At 35.5% G+C, this 13,520-nt stretch overlaps 1 protein-coding gene and 1 pseudogene across 1 annotated transcript; one reads left to right on the top strand and one right to left on the bottom strand.

The window, feature by feature from the left end:
- The first annotated feature begins 1,642 nt into the window (after positions 1-1,642).
- Positions 1,643-2,774, top strand: LOC110694056 (annotated as a pseudogene).
- An 8,824-nt stretch (positions 2,775-11,598) lies between these two features.
- LOC110694055 (probable inorganic phosphate transporter 1-3) lies at positions 11,599-13,520 on the bottom strand. The gene has a single exon (XM_021871217.1). It carries the CDS (start codon positions 13,518-13,520, stop codon positions 11,925-11,927), a length of 1,596 nt encoding a protein of 531 aa, XP_021726909.1. The 3' UTR covers positions 11,599-11,924.

The following is a 13,520-nucleotide window of genomic DNA, read 5'->3' on the forward strand; positions in this document are numbered from 1 at the left end:
TTCTTGGGTAGAATAAACTCAAGTCGTCAGCTCCTTTGAGATATCTCAGTATTCTCTTGACGACTGTTAGATGCGATTCTTTGGGGTTTGATTGGAACCTAGCACACAGACCAACACTAAAAGAAATGTCAGGTCTACTTGCAGTTAAGTATAGTAAGGAACCAATCATACCTCTGTACTTTGTCTGGTCCACACAAGTTCCTGAGGGATCTTCGTCTAACCTAGAGTTAGTTCCCATAGGAGTGTGGTTAGTCTTTGCGCTGTCAAGGTTATACTTTTTCAGGAGTTCCTTGACATATTTTTGCTGATGTATAAATATTCCCGATTCTGTTTGTTTGATTTGCAGTCCTAAAAAGAAATTGAGTTCCCCCATCATGCTCATTTGGAACTCACTGCACATCAAGTCAACAAAGTACTTGCACAAAGATTCGTTAGTTGCACCAAATATAATATCATCAACATAGATCTGCACAACTAAGAGATGAGTTCCTTTAGATTTTAAAAACAAAGTTTTATCAATTTTTCCTCGTTTAAAAACATTTTCCAAAAGGAACTTGGACAGTCTTTCGTACCATGCTCTTAGAGCCTGTTTTAGCCCGTAGAAAGCCTTATCAAGTTTTAAAACATGGTTTGGAAAGTTTGGATTCTCGAATCCAGGGGGTTGATCGACGTAAACTGTTTCTTTTAATAAACCATTCAAAAACGCACACTTTACGTCCATCTGATACAGTTTAAAAACCCATAAAAGCAGCAAAAGATATTAAAATTCTAATAGCCTCAAGTCTAGCAACAGGAGCAAATGTTTCCTCAAAATCAATACCTTCCTGTTGGTTATATCCCTTTACAACCAACCTAGCCTTATTTCTTACAATTTACCATATTCATCAAGTTTGTTTCGAAAGACCCATTTTAAACCTATGACCTTTTTATCTAGTGGCTTAGGTTCAAGATGCCATACCTGATTTCTTTTGAATTCATTAAGTTCCTCTTGCATGGCTATAATCCAGTCAGGGTCTTCTAAGGCTTCTTTTATGGTTGCAAGGTTCCAAAGTAGATAGAAAAGCATTGAAGGCACAGAAGTTCCTCATTTGCGATCTAGTCTGAGTTCCTTCGCATAAGTCACTAATAATTTTGTCCAGTGGGTGTGACTTTTGGTGCTTCCAAGGTTTGGGCTGGAAGGTTTGGATAGTAACTATTCTTATTTTCTGAGCCAGTTGCTTCTTCTTCAGTGATTTCCTCTTGTGTTATTGGTTCCTCGGCAGGTTCTTCAATCTGAGGCTGTTCTATCGAAGGAACTTCAGTCAGTATGTCGAGTTCCTTCTCCGGATTTTCATGATTTTCATTTACTCGAGTTGGCTGCTTATTTGGAATTATTGCATCTTCTTCTTGTTCTTGAGAACGTACTAGACCAATTTCAAAGTCATAGTCCTCATGTTCCTGTGTACATGGAAGTGGATTAGTTTCATCAAATATAACATGCACACTTTCCTCAACACACATAGTACGTTTATTGTAAACTCTAATACGCTTTACTGTTAGTAGCATATCCAAGAAATACGGCTTCATCACTTCTTTCATCAAATTTCCCTATGTTTCTTTTACCATTATTATGCACAAAACATTTACAACCGAATGCTCTAAGATGAGATATGTTCGGTTTTCTGCCTTTCATCAGTTCATAGGGTGTCTTATTTAATATAGGCCTTAGCATGACACGATTTATAATATAACAGGCTGTATTCACGGCTTCTGCCCAGAAGTTCCTTGGAAGATCGCTGGCTATTAACATGGTTCGAGCCATGTCTTCTAAGGTTTTATTCTTCCTTTCCACAACTCCATTTTGCTGTGGAGTCCTTGGAGCTGAGAAATTATGACTTAAGCCTTGTTCCCTGCATAAATCATCAAATTTAAAATTCTCAAATCCAGTGCCATGATCGGATCTAAGGTGTATCAGTTGATGACCTGTGGACTTTTGAATTCTCCTGGAAAATGTAACAAACTCGTCAAAAGTCTCATCCTTACTAGACATAAAAATAACCCATGTAAATCTAGAATAATCATCAACAATTACTAAGACGTACTTCTTTCCACTTCTACTTTGAATTCTCATAGGACCACATAAATCCATATGAATTTATTGTCGCTTTCATAGACGTCATTGGACGTTGGTGGATTCAGATGATGGGATTCTTTTTCATGACTGTTTTCATGTTTGCCATTGCCTTCCCCTACAAATATTGGCAACAAAAGGAGAACCGTATCGGGTTCATTATTATGTATGGGCTAACCTTCTTCTTTGCCAACTTTGGTCCTAATGCCACAACCTTCGTGGTTCCCGCAGAAGTCTTCCCGGCTAGGTTTGAGATCTACTTGCCATGGTATATCTGCAGCAACTGGAAAAGCCGGGGCTATAGTAGGAGCCTTTGGATTTGTGTACGCCTCGCAAGAAAAGGATCCGGCTAAGAGAGATCATGGTTATCCCGCCGGTATTGGGAAGAGTAAGTCTCTTATCGTGCTCGGTGTCATCAACTTTATTGGTATGCTTTGCACTTTAATGGTTTCCCGAATCTAAGGGTAAGTCACTTGAAGAATTAGCTGGCGAGGTTGAGGTCGATGACGACCGCAGAGGATCCGCTTGATTTATCTTACAACGACTTGGAGTTTTTTTAATTCTTATTTAATCAAGACATATTGAAATTTTTTGATTTTTTGTACTACTTGTTTTTGTTATTTGTAATGAATACCAATGATTAGTTGGGATTTGATCTCGCTTGTTATTTGTACTTAAGCTGCTACTAAAAGTAGCTTATAAATCATGAATGCAATGAAAATTTTAATAAATTAATTAAAAAGTACGCACTTCGTATTCTTTATTAGTACTTGATAGAACAATGTATACTACAAGAGGGGGGGTGAATTGTAGTGTATGTAGACTATGGTAAATTTTGCGGAATTAAATCTACTACTAAGAGAAAAGACACTGAGATAGGCAATGAATAAATTCACTATGTAAAAATGATTTACAATCACTAATACGTTGCCTAGACTCAAGTTCCGTGAGGAACTCAAGTTACCCAACTGTGATCCCTCAATCACAGTTTCTCACACTTTGTGATTCTACTCCGAATCACTTGTACAGTGTAAACAACTCTCTCAAGTCTCACACTTTACAACTCTCACAACCCAAACCCAATTACACAATGATTACAAGTATTTCCTAAAGAACTTAAGAGACTAAGGATGGAAGAAACTTCTCTTTTAAACACTTTGAAACTCTATGCTCAGAATACTTAAGATTGTTTTTCCACACTTTCAAAACTTAACGTTGATCTGTTTTTTATAAGGAGTTAAACCAAGCTTCCATCAAGTTCCCACTTCCCCCTTAATCCCACGTTCTCTTTGACTGAGAAGTTGGGATGTAGGCAGAGGAAATTTAGGAACATGATTTCCTTAGCTTGACTCCCAAGTTCAACGTTCTCCTTAATACTAGGAGCCAGTATTTACCAAGTCAAAAAAAATCAGTTATTCAAAAAGATAATTATTTAATAAAAAAGATATTTATTTATTTATTAATTAAAAGATAAATAATTAATTAATTTAAAAACTTATCTTTTTAAATTAATGAATTATTTATTTATTTATAAAATCTTTTTAAATCTTTTTTCAAAACTGATTTTTATCACTTCCTTAAATTAAGGGTTTTGAAAACCGTTTTAAAACTTTCGTTTAAAACTTTCTGAGTCAATAGTCAAGTTCCTTCGGGAACTTCAGGTTTCTTCAGGAACTTCGAGTTTCTTCTTAATTCCTTCCATTCCTTCCAACACTTTTGTTTCTTAAGCTCGTACACTGAGTAACTAAGTATATAGAGTTGTGAGGACATCTTGAAAGCTTGCATTCATCATCAAGTCTTCCAAACTCTGTTGTTCCTACTCCGGAACATGTATTTGTGTACCTGAATCTTTCTGTTCAACCAAGACTCATAAACATCATTAGTCAGAGTTTGTTTTACGTAAGTCAATCATCAAAATATTAAGGTAGTCAATTCAACAGTACTACTATAAATTTGTTTTTGTTTTCTTTTTCTTTCTATCCAAAGTAATAATTCTGTAAAATAAATATTAAGTTCTTTGTTTGGAACTAGGATTTCATTTAAAACTCTAGAATTAGCCCAATTAGATAGATATTGAGAATGGTTTAAAAAAAAAAAAAAAGATAGATATTGAGAAAAAAAAAAAAGGTGTATTTATCCTCTATATATAACTTCCTCAATTTTCGACCATTATTTCAGGATATGTACTCTAATAGTTTATTTGAAGAGTCTTCATAAGAGTTAAATTAGTATCAATGATGATAATTAGGTTAAATTTCGTGTCATTTAGTGTAGTTTTTGAATGAAATATCACAAATTATCAAAAACTAAATTAAAGATTCGTAGAAACATCAATTAATGGATTTATTAATATTAAAATGGGAGCTTGTAGTAATGTATGTTTTATGAATAACTAGTGTGTCAGTGTGTGGTTGGGGTGATGCACTGAGTTTTTACTTTGAATGTCAATAAATATTATTTATGCTATAAAATTATTAACTATATAATTACATAAAATAAGTGAATAATAATAACTACTGAAAATAAATTAAAATATAGCAAAGTTGGTTAGAACACTAATTCATTTGTTATTGGTCTTTTATTCAAACCTTAGCTTGTGATAACATTTTTTATTATTTCCATTGAAACATGTTTATTGTAAAATGGATGATGTGGCATATTAGAGCTGTCAATTCGAGTTAACGGGTCGGGTTTGGGTTGGGTAAGAGTGGATCGAGTCAACTCGAGTCAGGTCAATTAAGAATAATTCCATAACCTATGCGGGTCGGGTTTGGGTTGGGTCATGCTTAAGTCAGGTCACGTTGGGTCATACTTCTTATCGGATTTGGGTCGCGTTTAGGTCGGGTTAATAATAGGTCGGGTTACATCCGGGTCAGGTGAACAATAGGTCGGGTTTAATTCGGGTTTTCACAGGTCAAAACGGGTTAGGGTAATTCTTGGGTTCGAGTCGGGTTAGGTTCAAGTCAATAATTTGCGGGTTAGAATCAGGTCGGGTCATTCTTGGGTTTGAAGTCGGGTTCGGTTCAAGACAATAATTTGCGAATTATAATCAGGTTGGGGCATTTTCAAATCTGGTCATTCTTGGGTTCAAATCGGGTTCGGTTCAAATCAATAATTTGCGGGTTATAATCAGGTCGGGTCATTCTCGGATTCAAGTCGGGTTATGTTCAAATCAATAATTTGCATGTTACAATCAGGTCGGGTCATTTCCAAGTCAGGTCATATTCGGGTTCAACTAACAATAAATAGATAATTATCATTTTTATCAAGCTAATTATTTCTTTGACTATAATATATATGGCAATATACTAGGGAAGTACAATTTATAATTTAGGAAGATAATTATCTCCTTTGACCATACAACAAATATATACTATATTTAACTCTTAAATTTGAGGATGATGCTCTTTTCTTTTGCTGGCCTGGACCGACTTGGTCTCCCTAGACAAAGATGCTTTGATCAACAATAATAAGGTGGTCTAAATTGCATTTAAGGTGATTTGAAATCGGGTCAGGAAAAATTTGGGTTGAATTTAGGTTGGGTCAATAACAAGTCGTGTTAATTTTGGGTCGGACTAGTAACAGATCGAGTTGAATTTTTGGGTTGGGTAAGTAATAGGTATGGTAAAATTCGGGTCGGGTCAATAAAAAGTAGGGTTGAATTTGAGTCAAGTCAATAACAAGTCAGGTTGATTTCGGGTCGGGTTTGTACCAGGTTGGGTTAAATTCGGATTGGGTTAGGAACATGTTGGGTTGAATTCAGGTCAGGTTAGTAACAAGACGAGTTAAATTTGGGTTTTGACGGATTAAAATGGGTTTGGGTCAATTTCGGTTCAAGTCGGGTTCGGTGCAAGTTAATTAAATTGGCCGTTGTAAACCGGTAAATCAATGCAAGTTGTAAAATGGTAAATTGACCGTTTAAAAGCAAATCAAATGGTTAACCACACCCAATTGACCCTCGGATGGTATAAGGGACTATGGTAAACATTTCAACAATTTTTATTTCAAGACGAAAAAGTCAAAAAATTCCAAAATTGAAGGCTAATATCCACGCTTTTTGAGAAAATTTTAATTTGGAGGTTTCGGGGCCGGTGTCGAAAAGTCTTGAAATTTAATGGGATACATCTCGGGGTCATATAATGCCGTTTGGAACCATATATGATCATTATTTGTTGTCATAAATGTCCGTGGTAGTCTTGAATTAATGAAATCGGTGCAAGTTGTAAACTGTTAAATTGGTCGTTTAAAGGCAAATTGGATGGTTCCACCAACCCAATTGGACTCCCAAAGGGTATTAGGGACCATGGTAAATATTTCGACAATTTTTATATCTAAGCCAAAAAAAAGTCAAAAAATTCCAAAATTGAAGACTTATATCCACGCTTTTTGAGAAATTTTAGAGGTTTCGGGGCCCGGTGTCCAAAAGTCTTGAAATTTTAGGGGATACATCTCGGGGTCATATAATGCTGTTTTGAACCATATATGATCATTATTTATTTCGTAGTATGCTTGAGTTAATGAAATTGGTGCAAGTTGTAAACGGTAAATTGGTCGTTTAAAGGGCAAATTGGATGGTTCCACCCACCCAATAGGACTCTTGGACGGTATTAGAAACCATGGTAAACATTTCGGAAATATTTATTTCTGGGCGAAAAAAAAAGTAAAAAATTTCAAAATTGAAGGCTAATATGCAACGCTTTTTGAAATTTTTTGGAGGTTTTGGGCCCTAGTGTCGAAAAGTCTTGAAATTCTAGGAGATACATATCGGGGTCATTAATGTCGTTTGGAACCATATATGATCATTATTTGTTGTCATAAATGTTCGTGATAGGTTTGACTTAATAAAATCGGTGCACGTTATCTGCCGGTAAATAGGCCGTTTAAAGGCAAATTGGATGTTGCACTCACCCAAATTGACTCCCGAAAGATATTAGGGACCATGGTAAACATTTCTGAAAGTATTATTTCCGAGCAAAAAAAAAGTCTATAAATTCCAAAATTAAAGGTTTATATCCACGCTTTTTGAGAAATTTTAAAGTTTTCAGGGCCCGGTATTGAAAAGTCTTGAGATTTTTGGGAATACATCTCGGGTTCATATAATTTCTTTTGGAACCGTATATGATCATTATATATTGTCATATATGTTCGCGGTAGGCTTGAGTTAATGAAATCGGTGTAAGTTCTAAACCGGTAAATTAGCCGTTTAAAGGCAAATTGGATGGTTCCACCGATTCCTATTGGCCTCCCGAAGGATATTAGGGATCATGATAAATATTTCGGCAATTTTTATTTTCGGGCGAAAAAAGTCAAAAAAATTCCAAAATTAAAGTCTAAGATCCATGCTTGTTGAGAAATTTTGGAGATTTTGAGGTCCGGTGTCGAAAAGCCTTGAAATTTTAGGATTATATCTTGGGGTCATATAATGCCGTTTGGAACCAAATATAATCATTATATGTTGTCATAAATGTTCGTGATAAGCTTGAGTTAAGGAAATGGGTGCAAGTTGTAAATTGGTAAATAGGCCGTTTAAAGGCAAATTAGATGGTTCCACCCACACAATTGGACTTCCGGAGGGTATTAGGGACCATGGTAAACATTTCGACAATTTTTACTTACAGGCGAAAAAAAGTCAAAAAATTCAAAAATTAAAGGCTATATCTACGCTTTTTGTTGAAATTTTGGAGTCTTTTGGGCCCGGTGTCTAAAAGTCTCGAAATTCTAGGGAATATATCTCGGGGTCATATAATGTCGTTTGGAACCATATATGATCATTATTTGTTGTCATAAATGTTCGTGGTAGGCTTGAATTAATGAAATCGGTGCAAGTTGTAAACTGGTAAATTGGTCGTTTTAAAGGCAAGTTTGGATGGTTCCACTCACCCAATTGGACCCCCGTAGGGTATTTAGGACCATGGTAAAAATTTCGGCAATTTTTATTTTCGGGCGAATAAAAGTAAAAAAAATTCCTAAATTGAAGGCTAATATCCACGCTTTTTGAGAAATTTCGAAGGTTTTGGGGCCAGGTATCGAAAAGAAATGATATTTTATAAGATACATCTCAGGGTCATATAATGACATTTGAAACCATAATTGACCATTATATGTTGTCATAAATGTTCATGGTAGGCTGGTATTATTGAAATCAGTGGAAGTTGTAAACTGGTAAATTGGCCGTTTAAATGCAAATTGGATGGTTCCACCCACCTTATTGGACTACCGGAGGGTATTAGGAACCATGGTAAACATTTCGGCATTTTCTTTCTGAGCGAAAAAAAATCAAAAATTTCCAAAATTGAAGCATAATATCGACGCTTTTTGAGAAATTTGTGAGGTTTCAGAGCCCGGTGTCAAAATATTTGAGATTTTAGGGGATACATCTCGCGATCATATAATACTGTTTTAAAACCATAAATGATCAATATATGTTGTCATAAATGTTCGTTGGTAGGCTTGATTTAAAGAAATCGACGCAAGTTGTAAACCGGTAAATTGATTGTTTAAAGACAAATTGGAATGGTTCCACCCACCCAATTGGACTTCCGAAGGCCCGAAGGGTATTAGGGACCATGGTAAACATTTCAACAATTTTTTATTTTTTGGGCGAAAAAAAAATCGAAAAATTCAAAAATTGAAGGCTATACGCTTTTTGAGAATTTTTGGAGCCTTCGGAGCCCGATGTCGAAAAGTCTTGAAAATTCTAGGGAATACATCTCGGGGTCATATAATGTCGTTTAGAACCATATATGATCATTATTTGTTGTCATAAATGTTCGTGGTAGGCTTGAATTAATGAAATCGATGTAAGTTGTAAATCGGTAAGTTGGTCGTTTAAAGGCAAATTGGATGGTTCTACTTGAAGGAGTTCTGTCTTCAATAAGTGCAATTACTAGATATATCAAGGATCACTATTATGGAGATAATAAGTTCGTTCTTTTGGGTCGTCATTATCTGTTGCTAGACTATGATCATTGATCTTTGGGCTAGTCAAATAGTCCAAAGCCCACTATCCTATGAGGCCACATAACAAAGTTATTGGGTTAAGCAAGTTAGAGGCCCATTTATGGCCTCATGAACAAGTAACTAATCATGAATTGGATTGGGCTAGTATAGTTAGATTAGAGTTAGGATTTGGGCTTTGTCATGGACTCTTATTTAGATATGAGATCTATAAATAAAATTCCATGCCTAGGGTTGTATGAGACAACACAATTAACAGTTAATTGTGCACCAAGCAACCAGTATCCAAAACCTCTCTCTCTCTCTGTACCACACGCCTATTCCCCTCCCTTCATGGTGGTTCGTGATTTGTTCGTTGCTCGTTCTACTCCATAGAAGGTCAATTGAAGTGTTCGATTTGCAACTAACTAGCATTAGTGGAGGTCTTAATCTGTGCCTGTGGACCAAGTAGAGGAATTACGCTTGAGGTTCTTTATCTCCCCTGTTCTTGTTCGATCGCACGTGGAATCACGCTTCAAAGGTATTAATTCTAATTCTTTATGTGCTATGCATGATCTTGGGATTAGGTGCTATATGAATATGATTCATGTTTTCCGCATTCGTACCTATAAACTCCTACACCACCCACCCAATGGGACTCCCGGAGGTTATTGGGACCATGATAAAGATTTCGGCAATTTTTATATACGGGCGAAAAAAAGTCAAAAAGTTCTAAAATTGAAGGCTAATATACACGCTTTTGAGAAATTTCGAATGTTTCGGGGTCCGGTGTCGAAAAGCATTGAGATTTTAGGGGATACATCTAGGGGTCATATAATGCCGTTTGTATCCATATATGATCATTATATGTTGTCATAAATGTTCGTGGTAAACTTGAGTTAATGAAATCGGTGCAAATTGTAAACCGGTAAATTGGTCGTTTAAAGGCAAATTGGATGGTTCCTCCCAGCCAATTGGACTCCTTGAGGGTATTAGGGACCATGGTAAATATTTCAGCGAGTTTTATTTCCCGGTGAAAATAAGTCAAAAATATTCCAAAATTGAAGGCTAATATCCACGCTTTTTGGGAAATTTTGGAGGTTTCGACTAGCATATTATGGTGATGTGGCATACTTCTAATATGTATGAAGGGTGCCTCTTGACACATATTTTGTATTAGGAACGCTTTTTAATAAATAATAATAATAATAATAATAATAATAATAATGTACGTATATGTATAGATTCGTTAAGTACAAATTGTTCTTAATAAAATGTTTTTGAAATTACTCATCGTAATTCTTCATTATATGAAGCTAACCAATTTAAATCATTTATTAAATTTTCTATGACAATGAAAACATAAATATAAGTCAAATAATTAAAAGATTGTTCTATATTGATCTGTATAATTTTAGGGTAAACTTGTTCCATCATCTCTGATCTAGATTGAAATTTACCTCTTCTTGATCTTTGATATAATGACCTTGATCATATCAGTAATTTTATTTCTCCATTAAACTTGTTCAAATTTAATATACCTAGTAAAGACATAAATAATGTTGGTTAGTCTTTTGCTTTATCTATTCTCATGGAATTATGGATAAACGTCATCTGAAATGTCCTAACAAGAACAATTATAAACTATTTTCAGATGTAGTTAAAGAACCTTAAAGGATTCAAGGAGTATTAGTTTTGGGCAAAAGCTAAATAGCGTTTTGAGGGCGTTAGATAAGTTAAAATTAATATTAATTACACCAATCGACGTGTGATTTTGTCAGACATTTCAAACTTAATACTACTTTATGCGAAATCAATTACTCATTTTTTCTAAATTTAATACTCCATACCACACATATTTACACACGTTTTTATGCGATAAGTATATACACCCTTCATGCATCCTATGTACTCGTAGTTTAAACAATTCTCTAAGCACAAGATTTATGTACGTAGTTGATAATATATTGAAATCTTCAATTATATGGTGGGAAATAGTGACGAGGTGTTATTTTATTAATCGATAAAAGTAGATTTGACATAAGATAGTGGGGTAATTTTTTCATTCATTGAGAAATAAGTAGGGTCTTTTCTTCTTCTTCTTTTTTTTTTTTTTTTTCTTTACAAAAGTAGGGTCTTTTCTAAATAAAAAGTGTTCAAACTAACATGGGATGTATGAAAAGGTAAACTTTTGAACAACATTGGGGTGAGGTGAGTAATAAGTAATAACAAAAAAGTACTTTTTTTTTTTTTTTTTTTTTTTTGAAATGGTGAGAAAATTTTTGACTAAGAAACAGAATGACATTGTCACAATAATTTTTACCAAGTAGTATAATAGTGAGAAAAGAGAAGTAATTAAACTTTATTGGGTTCATGACATTATTAATAAAAGTGCGATATTCTTGTACAAAAATATTTCTTCCATTTTACTTTTATTGCACCATAAAGACTTTTTAGGTTTACTTTTTAAATATAAATATTATATTTTTTTGCAAAATTATAACTATATACATAAATAACCAAAGTATGCATTGACAAACATAAAAGCGCTAATGGTGCAATAAATAAATAAACAATAGAGAAAGTATATAAAAAAAAAAGTGCGACAATGAATTATTAAAAAGAGACATATTTAGTATATTTGAAAAAGGAGTACAAAGTTATATGGAGTACTTTGTATTGGAATATCCATTAGCTACTTTTAATTAGTAGCAAAATAAATAATTTTAAAAACATTATGAAGGCAAGCGGGTTTTGAACCCAACTAATCATTGGTGCTCAATACAAATAACAAAAACAAGAGGTAAAAATAATTTTAAAAATCTGGTAATTCTGGAATTGACCAGAAGGCAACATCTTCAAGTCACCATAGTTTAAATCAAGCAGATTCCTTGCGTTCATCATCAACTTCATCGATTTCAACCTCCCCAGCTAATTCTTCAAGAGACTTACCCTTTGATTCAGGAACCATTAGAGTGCACACCATACCTAAGAAGTTGATGACACCAAGCACGATAAGAGACTTACTCTTCCCAATTCCGGCGGGATAACCATGATCTCTCTTAGCCGGATCTTTCTCTTGTGACGCGTACACAAATCCAAAGGCACCTATTATGGCACCAGCTTTTCCTGTTGCAGCAGATATACCATGGCATGTAGATCTCAATCTAGCTGGGAAGACCTCAGCAGGCACAACAAAGGTAGTGGCATTAGGACCAAAGTTGGCAAAAAAGAAGGTGAGCCCATACATGATAATGAACCCAATGCGATTCTCTTTTTGTTGCCAATATTTGTAAGGAAAGGCAATAGCAAACATGAAGACGGTCATGAAAAAGAATCCCATCATCTGAATCCACCAACGACCAATAATATCTATGAAAGCAACAGTAAACCAATATCCGGGGACAGTTCCACAAAGAGCGATCAAGGTTTGAGCTCTTGCTACCATATACACTTCCCTAATAGCATTCATATCTGCTGCTGGTGGGATCCACCCAATAGAGGTGAAAAGATCTTTTTGGAAAAGGTTTTGACTATAAAATGCAATGTCGAGTAAGAACCACGTGCTGGTAGTTCCTAGGAGACGAAGACCGTATTGGCGAGCAAATTGTTTTGTGAAAAGTCCAAATTGATTCCTCTCACTCTTTGCTATTTTGTCAACCTTTTCCTCCTCGGCATCTATTTGAACCTTGAGAACTTTGGACATGTCTGAAGCAGCTTGCTTAGCATCCTTTGCCACAAGAGCAGTGTACCTAGCTGTTTCAGGCATTTGCATACGCCAATAGTATGTTGTGGCGGCAGGTATGGCTCCAAACATCAAGACAATACGCCAAATGTAATCACACTCCGGTGGTAGGGAGGCAACCGCGTTTACTTTGTAAGGGGGAGGCTTGAATTTGGCCTCAAATGCGGATGAAACAATCAAGGAAACAATCCCACCAGCTAAGATACCCATACCTTGCATAGCAAAGACAGCGGCGATGAAACTTCCACGAGTCTTCTTATTAGCATACTCAGACATGATGGTGGCAGATAGAGGGTAATCTCCTCCAACACCAAATCCAAGCCAAAAACGAAAGAAGCAAAGTGTTGTCATGACACTCTTGGCGGTGCTCCCAAAGGAGAGACCAGAGGCAATGGACATTGCAACCATCATAACTAATGTAATACCATACACCTTCTTCCTCCCCATTTTGTCTCCGAGCCAGCCGAAGAAGAGTTGTCCAGCTAGAGTCCCACAAAGGGCAACTCCACTTACAGCAGCTGAGACATTAATAGGCAATGCTCCTGGCTTACTTGCTCCAGGTACATCATAGTAAATGCGGCCTAGAAGCTTTGTCAACAAAGAGCAAAACAAATCGTATGCATCTGTAAAGAATCCCATACCAGCAATCACAATTGCTGTAAAATGGTACCATTGTGTTTTCGCAACATCAAGTGCATTCAGCACTTCTAGTTGTTGTCCTTTCACCAT

Source organism: Chenopodium quinoa, unplaced genomic scaffold (genome assembly GCF_001683475.1).
Source record: "Chenopodium quinoa cultivar QQ74 unplaced genomic scaffold, ASM168347v1, whole genome shotgun sequence".
Taxonomy (NCBI): domain Eukaryota; kingdom Viridiplantae; phylum Streptophyta; class Magnoliopsida; order Caryophyllales; family Amaranthaceae; genus Chenopodium; species Chenopodium quinoa.

Excerpts from the sequence above, each read along its gene's own strand:
- LOC110694055 (XM_021871217.1), bottom strand. The coding sequence starts at position 13,520 with ATGGTGAAAGGACAACAACTAGAAGTGCTGAATGCACTTGATGTTGCG.